This window comes from Kogia breviceps, chromosome 4, assembly GCF_026419965.1.
Source record: "Kogia breviceps isolate mKogBre1 chromosome 4, mKogBre1 haplotype 1, whole genome shotgun sequence".
In the NCBI taxonomy this organism is placed as follows: domain Eukaryota; kingdom Metazoa; phylum Chordata; class Mammalia; order Artiodactyla; family Physeteridae; genus Kogia; species Kogia breviceps.
Genome location: NC_081313.1, coordinates 48,852,145 through 48,873,884, shown reverse-complemented (window position 1 = coordinate 48,873,884; position 21,740 = coordinate 48,852,145). Strand labels below are relative to the sequence as shown.

General features: G+C 35.1%; 1 protein-coding gene and 1 non-coding gene across 6 annotated transcripts in view; both read right to left on the bottom strand.

The window, feature by feature from the left end:
* The window catches only part of IPO11 (importin 11), a 246,493-nt gene that overhangs the window by 207,751 nt on the left and 17,002 nt on the right, over positions 1-21,740 (bottom strand). For 4 of the 5 annotated variants that reach the window (XM_067031019.1, XM_067031018.1, XM_059063535.2 and 1 more), the window contains 4 exons: positions 16,163-16,306; positions 12,628-12,728; positions 4,204-4,276; positions 2,582-2,785 (listed from right to left, as the gene is read on the bottom strand). In XM_067031019.1, coding sequence (XP_066887120.1) covers positions 2,582-2,785; positions 4,204-4,276; positions 12,628-12,728; positions 16,163-16,300 — 516 coding nt within the window. In that variant the 5' untranslated portion in view covers positions 16,301-16,306. The remainder of the gene's footprint in view (positions 1-2,581; positions 2,786-4,203; positions 4,277-12,627; positions 12,729-16,162; positions 16,307-21,740) is intronic. The other variant, XM_067031020.1, reaches the window with a different exon arrangement.
* On the bottom strand, positions 12,420-12,523 carry LOC131756474 (U6 spliceosomal RNA). The gene has a single exon (XR_009335653.1). It is a non-coding gene; the product is annotated as a U6 spliceosomal RNA (small nuclear RNA).

The following is a 21,740-nucleotide window of genomic DNA, read 5'->3' as shown; positions in this document are numbered from 1 at the left end:
ATAAAGATTATAAATTCACAGAATCACACAACTTTAGAATTGAAAGAAAATTTTAAAGAATCATAATGTTTAAATGTCTTACTCAAAATTCCAAAGCTGCTCAGTACAAAGAAACATTCTTCCCTGGAAGCCAGGTCTTCTCATACTTGTTAACCCATATTTCTAAACACAAGTGAAATATACTTGCTTTCAAAAAATCTTTTCTTCTTTTTTGAGTTTTAGATTACTTCATTTACCATAGCATAAACCTTTGTTACACATCATGTCTACAGGGTATTATTTGGTTAATACATTTACAAGTACATTAGAATTACTATCTGTACCTTAAATCCCTCACTTTCGTAGACTTTAGATTTTAACTGTACTTAATGTCAACTTTTTTATATTCAGGTTTGTATGAAAAGCTTCTGATTTTCTAGAAAATGAATCCTCTTTGTGTCAAATCAAGCTCAATTTTGTAACTGCAAAGCAATTTTCTCTCCATGCTGATTTTGTAGTTTGTCAACCCTGAAAAAGACTTATTTTAACATGGAGGGAAAACAAGATATAAAAATTGTTGGGGCACGCAGAGCAGTTGGGAGGGGTTTTAAGTGCACACTGCACTACTTTGCCATACCAACTAGCTCAACTATGACCTTACACTTAATTTTAGGTGGGAAACTAATTTAGTACATGAAGACCATCTTAGCAATAAAGTAAACACATTATTAAAAGGAAGATTTTCCCACACTTCAGATTACCAAAATAATAGGAGTTGCTTTATTAACTAGCAAACTTGCTCTTTATAATAATATCTTCCCACACATGCTACCTTCAGTTAAAGTACAGATCTCTTTCCCCAACCCCATGAGACAAGATTCCCCTCCTAATCTTCCCACACATGCTACCTTCAGTTAAAGTACAGATCTCTTTCCCCAACCCCACGAGACAACATTCCCCTCCTAGTCCCTACTGTGCTCCATGTTTCCAGGTCCAGATACTCCATTCCAGAATGAAAGGTGCTAAGCTGAATTATTTTTTCCCAGTATCTTCAGTTTTGTATATGCTCCTCAAACTCCTGCTTTTTGAAGTTTTGCACTATACCACTTTGAAATCTAGAAGGTATCTAAGAACAAATCTCTTCTTTTACCATTTATTCATTTCACAGTTACTGAGCACAATCCACTGATGTGCATTCTCCTGGGCTGGAGAGTAGGACTATAACAATAAGAGCTACAGTCCTCCCTCATAAAATTCAGTGTGGTGGATCTCAAAAAGGTAAGTCAACAATTATAATGTAATTACAATGCAATGTACAGTGTAATAAATACTCTGCTGTAAGTAGGTACAAGATGCTAAGGAGACCTATATTTCATTTTATATGGAGAGGAAATAGCCTCACACTATAAGAAAACCAAGCAAGAAAGTTGAAGTGGACAGGAAGCTAACCCAAACAAGCTATACAGAATAAGGCTAGTTTAGATATAATTTGTAGAGCCTGACTAGGCTAAATATAAATTATATCTGAAAACCAAGGAGGCAACACATTAAGAGAATACAACTTCAGAAAGTCAAACTAAGAAGTAAGACTTCTATAGAAGGGGACCCTTCACTATAGAGTAACTGTAACCCAGAATCTTCTACACATTTGATTTTGGAAAACATCTATATAAAAGAAATTGAAGGGGCCTAAGATGGGGATAAAGGTGAGAAAAATCAACAAGAAATTCAGAGAGACTTGAGGAGATAAAAATGTCCATTTCTTTAGTCCTTGTTAGATATCAAGCAAAAGTGACAAGGATTTTAAAAGCAACCTTTAACAAAAAGAATTTCTTACACTCAATATCCTCACATAAATAGAAAATTGGCTATTTAAAACTACTGGGTTAAAAATAAAGAGAACATAATGTGGTTCTGGTTTAAACTTTGGTGTATTAAGAATCACCCGGGGAACCTATCAAAAATGCAAATTCCTAAGCCATATCCTCAAAGTGAGGATGCCAAAAGGTAAGCAAGAACACTTAAAAACACTTGGAGACACCCATTGTTACCTGGTACAGTTAGAAATGTTAGGTTGAACAATATGAAAATCACTGTTCTGGTAGTTCAAATCAGTGAGATACAAACAAAAGCACCAAAGCAACTGAATGGAGAAGGTAAAGTTTGTTCAACAAATGGTGCTAAACACCTACAGACACCCTCAGTCGTGTCAGACTCCTTCCTACATCCACCAATTACCCAGGCGTGTCAATTGTAACTTCCTAAATTTCAACTCTACATGCTCCTAAATGTTCTCTTTACCGCTGCTTCATTTAAGAGCTTTATCATCGAATCTGAACTACTTCAAATAGCCTCCAACCAGTCTCTTTGCCTTCAGACTGTTCTCCACCGATTTTTCCCCCTCATTGGCAACTAAGTGACCTTACCAGTCATATCACTAACCAGCTTAAAACCTTTTGGGTGTTATCTATTACTATGAACCTTTTGAGGTCAATTAGAAAGAATTAATAATCCTTCAGTAAGATATTTAGAGGTAAAATTACACACATTTTAATACAAGTAGCACAGTTTTCATGATCAAATTCTATGTTAAATCACTTACATCATAAAACAGTTTTCTATCAGCAGCCAGTCGTTTAGACGCCAGGGTCTTGGTAACATGATAAAAGGTAAGCAACGCTCTGTGCTGTCGAAGATCATCTTGTACTTTCACAGATTCTATAAGAGTGGGAATCAGTTCAGGCCACTGTCTAGGACAGTCCAATCGAGCAACTTTTGCAATCAGCACGGCAATCTGAGTTGCTATCTAAAGGAAAAAAAATTAATCTGAGTTGCAATCTAAAGGAAAAAAAATTAACCTCAGAAATAAACATGAGAAATTAAAGCAATAGATAAGGAATGCATTCACAGTTGAAAATTACCTTTTTGGTTAATTATATATTTAACAAAAATGAGTAAGATTTCACTGAACAACTGCTTAAGATAGTAGTTCTCTAAGTGTGGTCTATGGATCCCTAGGGGGCCTAGGATACCTTCTGTGAGGTCCTCCCTTTCCCAATAACGTACCAGTGAGAAGCTAGATTTTCATCACATACCTTCTGCCAAAATAATATTACAACATTGTAAATAGCAGATATGTTTGAAAATCTAGATGTCTTCTTTTAAATAGCCAAACACTAAAGAGATAGGCAAAAAAGCCAAACAATGTTACTCTTCTCATTAAATATTTATTGTTTGGGGAAATAGCTATTGTTCACTTTTTAAAATTCTACTTATGTTAACAAATAATATTTTTTTAGATTTCTCAGTTTTAATTTCGAATACAATAAATATCAACATATATAACCATTTCATGTTTTATTTTAGCAGTATAAGGAAGTTCTAAGAATGCAAACTTTGAGAACCACTGACCTCAGAGTAGAAATGAACATCAATATTAGGAATTTACATAATATTTGTTCAGATCAGTTTCACAAATTCTGGTTGACAGAACACCTAAGCAATGGTTTACCCCTCAATCACCCAAGACCCTGACCCCCCAACCACCTCCTGCCCCATGGAAAGTAACTCTGTTCCTCTCCATCTTCCCTCATCTCCCTCAGTTGAAGAAATGCACAGCAAAAAACTCAGATCATTTAAATAGGTTTAGATAAAACTGCATTGGATACACCACCTAATACAGTGTGCTTTAATATTCAAATTAAATAATCAAATGTAAGAAATAGTAACTTGGAAAAATAATTTTTGTATCATAAGCAAACTTATTTTATTCTTAAAAGAAAAATCTCACTATAAGGGAAAGAAAAATTCAATTCCAACAGAGTAGTGAGAACTGCAAATGTGATGAAGGAAACAGACAAAAAACAGAAGCCATCCTGCAGTTTGGGGGGAGGGGGGATGGGAGTGCTAAATTAACTTCTATAATTAATATATAGAGATGTGCTTTCAATATTGGCTCAAAAACTGAAGAAGTTAAAAAATATACAAGTATATCTATCTTCAAATGACTTCTGAGTTTTAAATCATTAACAGCCAAATCTAATCAAAATTCTTAACAGGTAGACTTGGATCTCAAAATTTAAAAACCATCAGAGAAATGTGTATAAACATCACAAATGAACATTATAAGATTTTATTTTTAATGCCAAGAAACAAAGTTAGTTTGGAAAAGAAGCAAAAACTAAGGGAAAAGAAAGAACAGTTGACACTCATTTTCTCACTAACCTGGTTTATCGGTTCATTGAAGTTAGTGATTAGCCCTGCACGCAATGTAGATTTCTCCTCCTCTGAGAGAGCACTGTAAAAAGATATATTTGTTATGCAAGAGAATACTGCTAATGAATGCAGGTAAGCATGACTGAGAATTTTAGCAATAAAAAGTCTTTCAAACAATGTGTCCTTGTTTCGGTAATTAAACAGAATTATTTCCATTACTTGTATACTGACACATCAGGTAATTCAAAAGCACAACATTCCTTCACAACTGAATAAATAAGAAGCACAAAATAGTAAGCAATAGGAAATACGATAAATCCAGAGTAAAGAACGTGATATTCTGATGTTTCCTTCTATTGATATAAAAACAGTTGCCTACCAAAAAATTAATGATGGTCTTTTAAAAATCTATGAGTAAATATTAGTCTTACACTGATTTATTATACAAAATCTGTATGAGTAAATATTAGTCTTACACTGACTTCTTTTACAAAATTCTATGTGGAAAGGGATCAGGAATCAGAGAATATTTGGGATGGAAGACTTATTAGAAATCAACTAGTTTAAAATCTTTCATTTTACATGTCTAAAAAGGATAAAAAAGATACTAATAAGTTTGACTGCAAATGAGGAAGGAAACTAGATAGCAAAAGGAAAGAGACGGAGACTATCCATCTGTATAAGATTGTATACAGTTTGAATTTTGAACTGTATGAATGGTTTTATTTATTTTTAAGTTAAATCTTAAAGACCTCATTTTAAGGTTTCCATTCTGGCTATGATAGAGTAGCTGGCACTGGATGAATCATCCCCCAAAAAATCTGCTATAAAAGTTGCATACAATTTTAAAAACAAATGTTTTAAAGCATCTGTTGAGTTGAACTGTGTCCCCCACCCCAAACCCTCCAAAAGCTATTGTTCAAGTCCTAACCCCATATACCTGTGACTGTGACCTTATTTGGAATTAAGGGCTCTGCATATGCAATCAAGTTAAAACGAGGTCATACTGGATTAACGTGGGCCCTAATCCAGACTGGTGCCATTTATAGGAAGAGAAGAATTTGGACAGAGACACAGAGAAGATACTTGAAAATAACACTATGTAACAATTAAGGCAGAGACTGGAGTGATATTTGGATATTAACATACATCTCTCAGTAACTGATGGAAAAGGTAGCTCAAAATCAGTAACAACACAAAAGACTTAAATAGCATAATTAACAAATTTGACCTGATATATAAAACATTATAATCCACAACAGCAAAACATACGTTCCTTTCAAGTGCATATAAAACATTTACCAAAATACCATATGATGGGATCATAAAACAAAACAGCACATTTCAAAGAATGAAATCAGTAACAACAAAAAGTCCCACATGTTTGGAAATTAGGTGATATACTTCTAATTAGCCTATGGGTCTAAAAAGAAATCACAGGGGAACTTTTAAAATATTTTTGAATGAATGGTAATGAAAATACTACATATCAAGGCTTGTGAAACTAAACTAAAGCCATGATTACAAAAAGGCCTTAATGTTTTAAATGCATATAAAGAAAAACTGAATATCAATTATCTAAGTTTCCATTTCAAAAAACTAAAAAAAGAACAGCAAATTAAATTCAAAACAGTAATCAAAAGTACATCAAGCCTTATAAAGTACAATACCTAAAGCAAAGATAGAAAAATAGGCCAACAGGACAAAACAGAGAATCCAAAAACAGATCCATATGTATAAAGTGCCTGATTTATAACAAGGGAACCACTGAAATGCTATTGGGGAAAAATACATGGTGCTGCCCCAACTTCACATCTATAACTTACACAGAAATCACTTCCAGACATACACCAAAATGTGAAAAGTGAAAAACAAAGCTTCTAGCAGAAAAAAGAATATTTTCATGGCTTTGTGTTGAGCAAAAATTTTGTAAACAGATCCCAAAAGAATTAATTACAAAAAGAAAGGTAGCAGGCTTCCGTGGTGGTGCAGTGGTTGAGAGTCCACCTGCTGATGCAAGGGACGTGGGTTCATGCCCTGGTCCGGGAGGATCCCACATGCTGCGGAGCGGCTGGGCCCATGAGCCATGGCCGCTGAGCCTGCGCGTCCGGAGCCTGTGCTCCGCAGCGGGAGAGGCCACGACGGTGAGAGGCCCGCGTACCGCAAAAAAATAAATAAATAAATAAATAAGGTAGCTAAATTGAACTTCATTAAAATTAAGAACTTCATCAAAAGATACCAGTAAGAAAGTGAAACGGCAAGTCACAAAATAGAAGATATTTTCAATATGTATATTCAACAAAGGACTTATATCCAAATATATATATAAAGTCCCATAAATCAATAAGATAATCCAATTTTTTTAGATGCGCAAATGGCAAGCCCTTCACAAAAGAGGATCTCCAAATGATTAATAAGTATATGAAAAAGGTACTCATTGTTTATCAGGAAAATGCAAAAATTACCAAGCACACCAGCATGACTAAAATGAAATAGATCAGACTAAGTATGGTGAGAATGTGTAGCGAATGCCAACGCCCATGTTACTAGTGGAAGGGCAAACTGGTACAAATAGTTTGGAAAACTAATTGACAGTATCAACTAAAGCTGAACACACACCTGACCATAAAGGACAATAAAATGCAGCAAGACATGCAAAAGATTTTTCAAAGCCACTTTATTTTTAACAGTCAAAAACTAGAAACAACCTGCATACCCATCGACAGCAGAATGGACAGAGAATGGTGTATGTTCCTAAAATGGGATGTTATACTCAAACATAGAAGAGCAAACTACTGTCCCATGCAACTACATAGATAAATCTCACAAATATAACACTGAATAAAAGTCACACACAAAAGAGAACATACTATAAGGTTTCCATTTTATGAAGTTCAGTAACAGGTAAAACTAATCTATGGTGAGCAATGTCAGATCTTTGAGGAGGACATATAGGTGACTGTGAGAGGGCAGAAAGGAAGCTCCTGGGGTGCTAGTTCTAGATTAGTTCTGAGTGGTAGTTACATGGATGTGGTCACATTACAAACATTCAAACTGTACCCTTCATTTGTGCACTTTTTAAGTATGTTATATATTATACTTCAATAAAAGTTTTTTTTAATCTTAACAGTGACTTGCTCAAGATTAGTAAACAAATGAGAAGATAAACATGGGGGGGTATGTGGAACAGATGAAGGGAGCATAAAAGTACAGACTTCCAGTTATAAAGTAAAGAAGTCATGGGAATGTAATGTACAGCATGGCAATAACACTTAGTAATATTGTACTGTGTATGTGAAAATTGCTAAGAGAGTAAATCTTATAACTCATCACAGGAAAAAATATTCTCTAACTATGTATGGCGACACATGTTAACTAGACTTACAGTGGTGATTGTTTCACAATACATACAAATTTTGAATCATTATACTATATACCTGAAACTCATATGTTATATGTCAATTAAACTTCAATTTAAAAAATAAACATTTAGGCAAAAGAAGTCAAAGCCCGATACAAGTGTATGCTTTCCCATTAAAAATGATCTCACCTGCTATATAAAAAAATAAATAAAATTAAATTTAAAAATTTAAAAAAAAACAGGGCTTCCCTGGTGGCGCAGTGGTTGGGAGTCCACCTGCCAATGCAGGGGACACAGGTTCCTGCCCTGGTCTGGGAAGATCCCACATGCCGCGGAGCAGCTGGGCCCGTGAGCCATGGCTGCTGAGCCTGCGTGTCTGGAGCCTGTGCTCCACAACGGGAGGGGCCACAACGGTGAGAGGCCTGTGTATCACCAAAAAAAAAACCCAAAAAAACCCACAAAACAAACAAACAAAAATTTTAAAAAAAAAACAACTAATACTAAACTTTCTTTGGGTTATTTGTATGGAAATATGTTAATATAAATGTTTCAGACATTACATGAAATTCCTAAAAATCTTATATGTTCTGTTATAATGTTATAAGTCATAATTTTAATTATTATTTTAAAATGTATATCTCAGAAATATCTAAATTTCCTTGTCAATTGCATTATTATGAACTTTCATCAAATCTTTAACTGTGGTCATTTTTAAGTCTTTTGTCATTTACAGACAGTTCTGGGTGTACTCTGATACTTTTGCAAAAATGTTCCTATAAAAGGGTTTCATCTTCAAGGAATTCATGGAAAAGACTCTGACAAGCACAGGTTTCTGGTAACTGACTATACTGCTGAACTGAATGAATAAGCATTTTCAGAACTATAATGGAAAACTGATGAATTCATAAAAGTGCTAACAAAAGATCAAGATGAAAAAAACATTAATTACATGGGACTCAGTGAACTGATGAGGATGATTATAATTTCTGTGACTTTGAATAAAAAAAAATTATGAGAACAAAATAAACAAATACTGATACATTAAAAAAAATTAGTTCTTGATATGATGCTTCAACTCAATTCTTCAAATAATCTATTTACATTTAAAAAGAATGTTGGGCTTCCCTGGTGGCGCAGTGGTTGAGAATCCGCCTGCCGATGCAAGGGACACGGGTTCGTGCCCCGGTCCGGGAAGATCCCACATGCCGCGGAGCAGCTGGGCCCGTGAGCCATGGCCGCTGAGCCTGTGCATCCGGAGCCTGTGCTCCGCAATGGGAGAGGCCACAACAGTGAGAGGCCCGTGTACCACAAAAAAACAAAACAAAAACAAAAACAAAAAAAATAAAAAGAATGTTTTCATGTTTTGCTTAATTATTTGAATCTAATATAAGCATTTCTAATTTCATGGAAACACTCTCTTCATAAAATTAGTAATTCATATTTTATCGTCATGTGGATTTAAATTATCTCAGAAAATATGATTCAAATACCACTGTTAAATCCTTTGGGTTGCTTGGTTTTATGTCATACATGACACAGAAACGTACTAATTTATAACATTTCTTGCAACAATGACTTGCAGTATTATAAATACGATGTTGGATCCCTATCAGTTATACAATTCTTCTGTAACTTAATAGCAGATATTCTAAATTGCATAGCAGATAATGTCATACAAAATATGAAATAACGCACAACATGAAAAATTAAATTAACTACATTCTTTAGATGTTTTGTTTCTTCATTAACTAAAAATTTTGTATATTTTCTGCCTCCTTATTCTCAGATTGTCTTCCTCACAACTTTCTATAGCTTTTATTATTTTTATTAAGCAACACATGCTCACTCTATAATTATTAGAAAAGAAATAGTGCAGATATAAAGAAAACCCTAGAATTCTATCATTCTGAGATAACTCCTTTTATCCATTCAATTTCTTTCTCTGCCTTTCTTTTACTCTATAATTCTCTCCTTCTGAGAAGTGTGTCACACACACTTTTTAATACAAAAATGACCTCTTAAGCTCTGTCATAAATTTATTTCTCATATTTATATGTGAAATTTTAGATGACATAATTATTAGCTCATGTTTTAATGACATAATTTAATACTAAGTTACCTGATTTTTTAAATTGTTTCTAGATTTGTGGTTTGTTTTTCCTGTTATCAACAACAAATACTGCATACACATTATACAGTTGTTTGATTATTTCCGTAGGGTAAATTTTTGATGGGGAATTTTTTCGGTGAGGAATATGTACATTTCCAGTCTTCTTAATGTATATTCCCAATGTACTCTCCCTAACGGTGGTGGCCATATATAATCCCTCTGGCAAAGGTTCAGTGTGCGCTCTTCAGTAGTGTACATTACATTCCTTTTTTCAAAAAAATTTATTTATGTATTTATTTTTGGCTGCATTGTGTCTTTGTTGCTGCGCGCAGGCTTTCTCTGGTTGGGGCAAGTGGGAGCTACTCTTCGTTGTGGTGCACGGGCTTCTTATGTTGCAGAGCACGGGCTGTAAGCGCGGGGGCTTAGTGGTTGTGGCGCACAGGCTTGGTTGCTCCACCACATGTGGGATCTTCCTGGACCAGGGCTCAGACCCATGTCCCCTGCATTGGCAGGCGGATTCTTGACCACTGTGCCACCAGGGAAGTCCCTACATTCTTTTTAATATATGCCATTTCAATAGGTGTAATCTTCTTTCTCATTGCCTAAATTGGAAAAACTTTTGAGTACTAATGATTTAAACACTTTAAAATATATTTATTAGCCAAATGAATTCCATCTTTGAGATTTATCTACTTTCTCTAATCTACTGTCCCTTTATTCTATTTATGGGAATATAGGTCTCCTTTATGGTTTCTTTCTTTGACTTCAAGCTTAGCTTCTGCGATACCAAATTATATAAATATTAACCTATATTTTCTTTAGATACCTTTATGTTTTGAGTATTTTACAATTAAATCTTTTACTTCACTGTTGTGAAGTTGAGATAAGGCTCTAAATAGCAGTATTGAAGAGTGCATCTTTCCATCCTAATTTGGAATGTGTTCTTTATTATGTACAAAATACTTACATGTACATGCATCTTCTGGACTTTTTCTTCAGTTTTGTTGATCTATTTTTGATAAATGCTACATTGTTATGATTGTTTATTTCTGATATGTTTATAATGTCAACTAATACAAGTCTGGTGTATTACAAAAAAATAAAATAAAATAAATGAAAATGATCTCTCTAATCTTTTTATAACTATGCTGCACTTTTCGATTTTAATAGCTTCCTTCTATCAGTCAAATCCCTGAAACAATGTTTTCTCCTATAATGTTCTGATTCAAGCTTGAAATTCAAGCTTTCTTCTATGCCAAGAAGCCAGGTTCAACAGTTTTCATGTAACTATATGAAACTGTATTAAACTATATAACTATTAAAGAAAACAAGCCATTAACCTGAGAAATTTCATGTTTTTAGCAATTCTACAATAAGAGTTAGCATTCCACCTTCAACTTTATGCACTTGTTATCATTAGATGAATTCAGACTATATCCCAAGCAGAAATTGGATAGTATCTAATTAATTAGGACCCAGTAAAAATTGCATTTTACATAGTAATGATATATAAGCTTAAATTAATCATTCTGTGACAACAGTGGTAAAAACAGAAACTATAAGATGGAACTTAGATAGCAACATAATTTTTTTTTAAGTGTCTTAAATTTAAATGAGTTCGATAACTAATCTTTGCTCCCTGCTTTACGTTCTTAGCATCCTTGCTGCCTAAGTACATTCATCTCCTTTCTAGCTTGTATCTCAATATATCACTAAAAGAGACAGCTTGGGGTTTAACTACTTATTATAAGATGTCTCCCTTAACTTTTAAAATTTAAACTAAATTCTAGTTTCTAATTCTTTACATGAAAGTACAATTTGAAATATTTAATCGTAATTTACTCTCCCATCCAAGACAATCACTTATAACCATATTCTTCATATAACTAGCAAAACAAAATGAATTTTAGGGGGACATATAAAATTTAACTGGACATAGCAGTAGAAACATATCTTGTTGCGTTGTTCCCTATAACTCAATAATATACAATTTCTCATCACTAAACACTCCATTTCTCTCAAAATTATAAATTAATTCTAAAATAAGAAGAGAAGGGTTTGATTTATACTATAGTATCCTAAGTGTAGCCTTAAAATACTCTAGTTACTTCCAATATTATTCAAAAGCATATTTTACAGGCACTATGCAGTATTCAATTTTTTTTAAAAAGGGGCTTATAAATATAAAAACTACAGAGTTGTAGTGCCATCTACTGGAGGACAAAGACTATGTTACTCCTTTGGCAAAGTTCATTATTTTCTATCCAACAAATTCCTGGGTCCAGTCTACACTGTCTTTCCATCAATTATATAACATATAATTAACTATTAAGAAAAATTTGTTCACTTAACCACCTAAAAAGAAGTTACAACTGAATCTGATGAGATTACAAATATATACTACCCAATTTCCACCACAGAGGCAATTATGCAGAAGACTAGGGAATTAACATCAGTTGGCTCAGAAATGACCTGGGAGTTCCTTCTCAATGACATTTTCCAGAATTCAAGCCTTGTACTTCCTTTAAAAAAAAAAAAAGTACATTTCTGAACATGATTCATTAATTCAGCATTTGTTTTGTGCCCATAAAATCAGAGATCCTCTAAGACAGAAGGCCAATGAGAAATACACATACCCTATGCCCATGGGGAAAAAAAAAAACTCACAGAAAAAGGCAGTAATATAAAGGTTGATTTGTAATTAACTATGTAAAACACTTTTCTTCTTCAGTAGTTAACACACCTTTTTTTCTTTTAAATATCAAACACATCACAAATCTGCATATCATCCTAGAGCAGAGAGCATGTTAATCTCTGTACTGTTCCAATTTTAGTATATGCGCTGCTGAAGTAAGCACAAATGAATTCTTTTACATAAAGAATGAAGATTAACAGATAACAGTCTTATACCTCCTTGAATTTGAAAAGGATGACACTGAGGGGGGAAAGAGGTGGAACTTACTGAGGTGCTACTCGTCTCCAGTAGCGATCAATTCCATTTTTAAAATACAGCACAGCAAGCCACCTTACATTTATATCCAGAGTGTGGTTTGTGAAAATATTCTGTAAATTAAAAACAAAGCATCAGAATGAACATGTAATAAGTTAAAAGTATAATTAATATAACACAAAAAAGTATGGATAGATTTCTAATTAAATGCTTCACTTAAATTTTATCACTACACATATCATATTGTTATTTTCTAAATATCTATAGCTCTACATTCATGTAAGAAAGCATATCTGCTCGGGAGCATGTTAATTATGTAAGCTGAGTAATGGATATGTGGAGATTCATTATACTATTCCACTTTTAGGTAGGTTTTAAATTTTTCCTAATAAAAAATTAAATTCAGAAACAAATCTAATTACACAGCATAATTACACGCACACACACGAAACTAAAATAAACACTGCTAAATTAAAAAAGAAAAGGCGGGCTTCCCTGGTGGGGCAGTGGTTGAGAGTCCGCCTGCCGATGCAGGGGACCCAGGTTTGTGCCCGTGGAGCGGCTGGGCCCGTTAGCCATGGCCGCTGAGCCTGCGCGTCCGGAGCCTGTGCTCCGCAATGGGAGGGGCCACAACAGTGAGAGGGCCCGCGTACCGCAAAAAAAAAGAAAAAAAAGAAAAAGAAAAAGCAGACCCACCACAGCACAGATTCAAAGAGCCAAAGCTCTTTTTATTAATTCATGCTATGAAATAAACAATTTCAAAGCATCCTCCTTATCAAAGCGATTATTATACTTACGAATAAGTTTGATAGCAAAATATTTTCAAGTAATATAAAGGCAGAAGTGATATGAATAATTTCAACTCAAAGTTAACCATTACTCAAAAAATTTACTTACTGTGTTAATCCAAATACAGGCAGTCCTTGCCTTGCACCATAGTGGGACAGTGTAAAAATGACTGTGCAAGCTAAACCATGCAACATGAGCTTGAAATCAAAATTACAACTGTTCTATAACCTTTAAAATTGATTTTTAAATTTATTAAAATTGTTATCAAAAGCTTGTAAGTAACAGTTATAAATGTATATGAAATAAAAAGAACAGTAAACCTAATACTAACACTGTAATTTAAAACATCATAAACAGTGAGAATTAAAATGTTTTACTGCTTTCTAAAAAATGTTTCTAGAATAGCAGGTACATAGGACAAATAGGATTGTAGGAATATGTTAACTAACTAAAACTGTACTACACCTCACACCAAAAACAACTCAAATCCCTGTAGTTGACCTCTTAAATACAACATTGTGTGGGAAAACCTCAAAGCCAAAAAGAATGATGTGGAAATATGTCTTTTACTATAAAAAAAATTGATGTTAAGTATTAAAAATAGGTATGTATACTATAAATCTTTTTTTTTTTTTTTTTTTTTGCGGTACATGGGCCTCTCTCACTGTTGTGGTCTCTCCCATTGCGGAGCACAGGCTCCAGATGCACAGGCTCAGCGGTCATGGCTCACGGGCCCATCCGCTCCGCAGCATGTGGGATCTTCCCGGACCAGGGCACGAACCCATGTCCCCTGCATCGGCTGGCGGACTCTCAACCATTGCGCCACCAGGGAAGCCGTATAAACCTAGTTTTTAAAAATCATGTGCAACGAAAAATAAAGTTACGAAGATAGTTGTGTAATGCCCACTTATTCCTTAAGATCCCTGACAACTGAGTCAGAGTCCCTCTTTTGGGTCTCCTTTGCAAAAGAAAGAATAGATTCTCTCACCACATTAATTGTGTAACTAATTAATTAATTGCATTCGACTTTAACACTTTACATGCCTACCTTCCACACTAGATTGAGTTGTGTCTTATGAGTGGAGTCTAGCACACAGCCCAGAAAAGCAGAAACTTCATAAACTTCAATTGAGCAAATGAGTGAATGAATGAAAGTAACGTGGGAATACTGCAGAAGTTGGAGGATCTCAGCCGAACTCAGCTACACTTTGGAACCAAGAAAAGTCAAGCTGCAGGTGTCAATCCAAGTAAATATATACTATATACTGAAAAAACATATTGAATAACAGGATTGGAACACACGCCTGAGATCAGGTATACAAATGTAGGAATCTCCAGACTAACTAAACTGGATGGCTAAGGCTCAAATAGAGCAAATGTGGCAAGACAGTGAGTACAGGGAAAAAAGAAGAAATAAACTCAGCAGTTTTTAAATCTATTATAATCTATTCTATCTAAAAGAAATTTTACTGTCCCTCTAAGAAGAAAAGTATACCTAGTAAAAATAAAAACAAAAAGGTCTAGGTACTTAATATTAATAATTCATACATTACACAAAAGGTATCAAGCAAGCCTATTGGTTTTTCCAAGGTCAAGCAGTAACCAAAGTAAGAAAAAGTGTTTTATATTTTGGCCTGAAAAAACACAAGGCTAAATACAGAGCACATTCATTTAAATAAGCATATACTCAGAGATTTTCTAAAGATTTATACTATGCCCCCAATTTACAAACATAATGCTGGGATTATCTACAAGAATAAGATACTTTCTTTAGTATCTTTAGAAATTAATGTTTTTTCTCTTTGTGTTATTGTGTTAAAGAGCCAACTTTCATGTTATATATTCAGAATATCAAGTATGACTCCAGATATTTAATTTCCATTCCAGGCATGACTAGGAACTTCTTAAATGTAACAACTCAAAACTTTTTAGTCATAAAGTCAAAATATGTATGTTCTGTCATAATTTTCTATTTTACAAGATATAGTAAACAGTTCTGCTCTGAATTTTTGACCCAGTCACACATACTGAATTGGTTTTTGATCCAATTGGTAACCTCCTTGCCATGGCCAGAAACTAAATCTCACACACTAATCAGAGTTCTCAAATTTTCCGAAGAAGAAAAGAATAAGAAAGGCCTTCAATACAAAAAGACGTCTTTTCATTCTGGCATTGAGACAATGATTTTCATTAATTAACCAAAAGCTTCTAACTAGCAGAAAGATTTAGTTAAAGCACATATTGTTAATTATCAAACTATTTCCCATAATACCCAGGAAAAGATCAGATATGTTAAGAAAATAAAATTTTTAGACAGGGGAAAAGAAAATGGCGTTTAAAGTGAAACACACTGAGCAAGGTAGACCTGACGGATGTAGCGGTGGGGAGACCTGAAGAACTCTGACAACGTAAATTAACTGGGGCAAGGATAAGGATGAAGACAAAACATCAAAGTGTACTACCTAAAGTCTTCAGGTCATCATTAACACACTAAAATAGATTATCAGCACAGTGTTGTCTACTGAGCAGATTCTACCAGTACCCTGCTGGGTTATTTATTCAATCATCAATAAACATTTTTTAAACATTCTCAAAGAGCCATGCTCTGAATTTATATGTGGTAGGAGCAATGGCAGGCAAACATTTGGATCAGTTTCACTAAAGTAAACCACCAATACAAGTAAGTTTTTAGAACAATTAAAAATAATAGTGTCTCATTTTATTAAAATTTATAGTAAACTCTTTTAGAACAACTTACCAGCAACACTGAATAGAAACCTGGCTGCGTCTCCCACTGTTTCAACTGCTCCTCAGCTGGTTTTAACACAGCAGTATCCTGACTGGTGGCCTGTGTTAAGACCTGAAGAACGACAGTACTGGCACTATTGAGATCCATGGAAACCTGGCAATGATAAGTTAACATACTTGAATGTACATTATACTTAAAAAATTAACACTAATAAAAGGGAGAAAAGGAGCTTCAATGTTCTGAATTACTCCTGTACTTCATATCTACTCTTTCATGTATCTGCTGGATTTCTATCTCTTTTATGTACCACCCATACTCTAACTTAAAACTCCCATAATTCAAATCGCCTTTGCTTAAATCAATTTATTTCTAGAGGAAACTGTCTTTTATTGCCCCATATACAGAAGGTAGTAAATTGGGGGGGAAAAATGACAAACAAAAACCAAAGTTACTAAATTCTGGTTAAATACCACTGCCTGCCCAAGACCCTAATCATAATGCCTTCTTAGTTAGTTTTTTTTTTTAAAGATAAGCATTATAAAAGTATTAACCACTTTATTCCTAACAAGATGAGGAGGAAGAGAACTGAAAAAGGAATGCTTTGACAGAGTGCTAAGTATCTCACATTATCATCTTAGATGCCACCAATAAAACATGTCTGAAAATTCTTTTTTTTAATATAAAAGACAAATGCATACCCAAGAAATATTGTGGAGGGGAAAAAAAAAACTGAACCAACAAACAAAATAAAACCCTAAGTTAGAAACGATCTTAAGGGTTGGATGATCTAATCCTATACCAAGAACCTGAAGCCATTCTAAAAATACATAAGCTATTTATTGAATTCTCCAGGATTCTGTTTCTAATCATCCCCAAAATTGTGTACAATTGTTTACTCAGAAAAGTATGTATAGTTTACAATACACATATACAAAGTATGCAAGATTAAAACTGAAAACTAAGAGTTGATAAAAAAATAGTTCCCAGTACAGAGGTGACTGGGAATTAGCTTTATTACAGTAGTTACCTAAAACTGAGGAATGTTCCAGACAGTAAAAGTCTAAAAGTCATTAACCCATAAAAGTCATTAACCCATAAGGAATATAGCCAAAGCAAATTACCTCCTTTGTTAAGAGTTGTAATTAAATTGCAATGACTCATGAAAAGGGAAGACTCCAAATGTTGATTCAACAAGAAATTTTACCCAAATATTACAACTTTTAAGGAAATTAAACATTTTGAAGTCTATGTGAGTAAAGCAACGCTAGGGCATAATAACTGGAATCAGACAAAATATTACCAATTAGCAATGGAGCTGAACTAAGATTTTAAATTAGTAGTCTGTTGTCTGTATTTTAGAACTGACTAGGGTGGTACCTCGTAAATATATATTGTCTCCCTCAATAATTAGGAGTTTTGGGGGTGTTTTGTTTACTTTCTTGGTAAATTTTTTTTATTGAAGTATAGTTAATTTACAATGTTGTGTTAGTTTTAAGTACCCAGCAAAGTGATTCAGTTATTAGATAGATACATACATACATACTTTTTCAGATTCATTTCCATTATAGGAGTTTCTTGAACAATGTAAGTTTCCATGTTTCATTACCACTTGGTAATAAGTGAATGGATTTTTAATCAAGTTAGAGGGTTTGTTGGTAATGTGTGATTTCAAAAACAGGTTATATATGAGAGATTCACTTCATGGAGGCCCTAAGAAGATACTTTAAAGAGATAGGCAGTATGTCTTTCTGCCTAGCTGAAATATAATGCAAGCCACAAAAGCAAGCCATGTATATACTTTTTACTTTTTCAAGTAGCCACATTAAGAAATAGAAACATGTGAAATTAGATTTATTATATTACATTTAACTCAATATTTCCAAAATGTTATCCTTTCAACATGCAATCAATATTTTGAAAATACTGATTAACAATGAGATGTTTTACATTTTTTATACTAAATCTTCAAACTCCTGTGTATATTTTATACTTATGGCACATCTTATTTCAAACTAACCACATTTCAAGTACTCAATAGCCACATATGGCTAGTGGCTACCATATTAGCACAACCCCACTGAAAGTGTGGCCCAAGGACTGGCAACACCAGCATCACCTCAGAGAAATGCAAATTCTCAATCCTCTCTCCAAACCTAGCAAATGAAAATAGGGGCTGAAGGCAGGAGGCAGTGGGGCAAAAAGCTGTGCTTTAGTAAGTTCTCTAGGTAAATCTTAATAATTGCCAGAGTTTGAGAAGCACAACTTTAGAACATCTAAAACTAAGGTACATCTGAAAGTCCAGCTCTACTGCTAATGCAGTGGATGACAAGATGTACAGTAGTTTCAATTATACATTCTTACTAAAAAAGGTAGACCTAAGACTTCCCTGGTGGCACAGTGGTTAAGAATCCGCCTGCCAATGCAGGGGACATGGGTTCAATCCCTGGTCCGAGAAGATCCCACATGCCTCGGAGCAACTAAGCCCATGCGCCACAACTACTGAGCCCGTGAGCCACACCTACTGAAGCCTGCGCACCTAGAGCCCATGCTCCGCAACGAGAAGCCACTGCAATGAGAAGCCCACGCACCGCAATGAAGAGTAGCCCCCAGCTGCCACAACTAGAGAAAGCCCGAGCACAGCAATGAAGACCCAAAAATAAATATTAATTAATTTTTAAAAAAGAAAAAGCTAGGGCTTCCCTGGTGGCACAGTGGTTAAGAATCCTCCTGCCAATGAAGGGGACATGGGTTCAAGCCCTGGTCCGGGAAGATCCCACATTCTGGGAAGCACTAAGCCCGTGAGCCACAACTACTGAAGCCCGCGCACCTAGAGCCTGTGCTCCACAACAAGAGAAGCCACCACAACGAGAAGCCCGCGCACCACAACAAAGAGTGGCCCCCACTCACCTCAACTAGAGAAAGCCTGTGCACAGCAACAAAGAACCAATGCAGCCAAAAATAAATAAATTTATTTTAAATATATATATATATATATATATATTTTTTTTTTTTTTAAAGGTTGACCCAGCACTGATTAGCAGTTCTCACAAGGGAACTAAGGTATAAAGAGAAGAAATTCACTGATTCTCTCCCAAGAAATGTAAGAGCAACCAGCTTTAAAAAATTTTTTTAAAAAGCCAATATCTGAGCATATATTACATGCCAAGCATTGTACTAAGTGCTTTATTCATTTATTTATTCCTAATAATTATTCTATGTGGTAGATACTCTTATCCCCATTTTTTAGGTAGAAAACTAAAGGATCAGAGACCTTACCTTGCCAAGGTCACAATCTACTAGGTAGCAGTCCCTGGACTTGAACACCAAAGCCACTATTCTTTTTTTTTTTTAAATGCTGGCCTTAGACAAGAGGCCAGGATGGGGACTCAATTGTTTGTTTATTTGGCTGCACCAGGTCTTAGTTGCAGCACGTGGGATCTTCATTGTGGCATGCGGGATCTAGTTCCCTGATCAGGGATCAAACCCAGGCCCCCTGCACTGGGAGTGTAGAGTCTTAACTGCTGGACCACCAGGGAAATCCCCAAAGCCACTATTCTTAATCAGTATCTAATACTGCCTTCCCTGAGTGACAGAACAGACATTTAAGGCATCTCTGTAGTCCCAGGGCCCAACAAGATACATGACATATGCTTAATAAGTATTTGCTGAATTAACAAAAGTGATCAATTTCGAACAATAAAGGACTTCACACTGAACCACACAGGAGCTAATTAACTGATTTATTCAATAAAACTGCTGAAACTCTGCTGCATACCAGGCACTGTTCTAAGTGCTGAGAACATAGCAGTGAACAAAATGGTGTCCTGACTTCATGCAGTTTACATTCTAGTGGAAGAAAACAGATCTGTTTTAAAAAAAAAAAAGAAAGAAAAGAGGTAGTGATATGAAGAAAATAATGTTAAAAATTGACTCTAACTGAATGTGTTACTTCAGATTGGGTGTTCAGAGAAGGTTTCTCTAGTGACATTTACAAGAGACATGAGAGTGACAAGAGAGACCCACAAGCAAAGATCTGAAAGCAGAGTTCTGGATTGGGAAAACAAATGATAACAAGGCCTTAATATTATAAACAAACTTAAGAAAGCCAGTATAATTGGCACTTAATGAGAAAAGGGGAAAGTAGTACAAGATGAGGTTGGATATGTAGGCAGGAACAGATCATGTGACGGACCACCTTGTAGGGGAAAATTAAGTGACTGGACTTTGATACATGCACAAAAAAAGCCACTGGAAGATAGGAAGAATATACAAATATAATAATAGAGAAAGGCTATACCAGAACTCATCCCTACCCCAAACTCAACCTGCAAAGAGAAAGAAAAAAGCCATGTCTCTGTTTTGGGCTACTACTTGAAAAATAAAATCACTGACTACTGCCAACCCCCAAAGCAATTTTTACCTAGAACAAAGATTGTGCAGAGCACTCACATACACACACACCTTCACACTTCTCTGGACCTTCGCAACAAAGCAATCCTTAAGTCTATGTACTCTTATCTCTGGGACTTCCCTGGTGGTCCACTGGGTAAGACTCCATGCTCCCAATGCAGGGGGCCCAAGTTCGATCCCTGGTTGGGGAACTAGATCCCACATGCATGCTGCAACTAAGAAGCCCACATGCTGCAACTAAATACGCCACAGAAAGGATCCTGCATGCCACAACTAAGACCCAGTGCAGCCTAAATAAATAAATATTTTTTTAAATTTTAAGTCTATGTACTCTTAACTTTATGCCCCACTTACTCTCGCCATTCACCTGTTCTAATGGAAATGCTAGAGTTCCCCATCCCTACCTCCCTCCAGCACCCTGCTCCATCAAGGTCTTCCCCAGCAGTATATGCCCTGTCCTCTCCTCCTCTTGCTTTGATCCTTGCTCCCAAAAAGCTCATCCAGTCTGGGAAGGAAAGCTCAGCTTATATATTTTTGGAGAACCAATTCTATGCCAAGCACTGCAGTAGTTGTTAAGATAAGAATTAGAAAGGGTCATTTTCTCTCCCCAAAATATGGGGAATAATGAGGTGGGAGGCAGAGAATTATTCTTATTAAACAAACTACAGGACTTCCATGGCGGTCCAGTGGTTAAGACTCCGAGCTCCCAATGCAGGGGGCACGGGTTCGATGCCCAGTCGGGGAACTAACATCCTGCATGCTGCACGGCATGGCCAAATAAATAAATACCGATGCTGCTAAGTATTTTAAAAAAACAACTATGAAAAATAAGTTTCTAGAATACCAGTTGGAATCAGAGTATATTTCGCCCATAGAAACAATATTATGAGTGATTTATCTAATGGGTAAAAAGGCTTTTCGGTCTGAGAAACAAATCATCATTCATAACTTATACTGGAAATATTTCCAAGTACTAATCAACTTCCTGAAGGGAAACTTCAGGCAGCAATCAGTTCCTAAATTGCAGATTAAGTGCATCATCAAAAATAACAATCCAGACCCATAATGGATTATTAAACATACCACATTACTAAAGCCTATTAATTTTTTTTAAGATCCCATAACAAACCTATAAAAAGCAAATCTGGCATGTGTACTAATATCACTGTTTTATAGA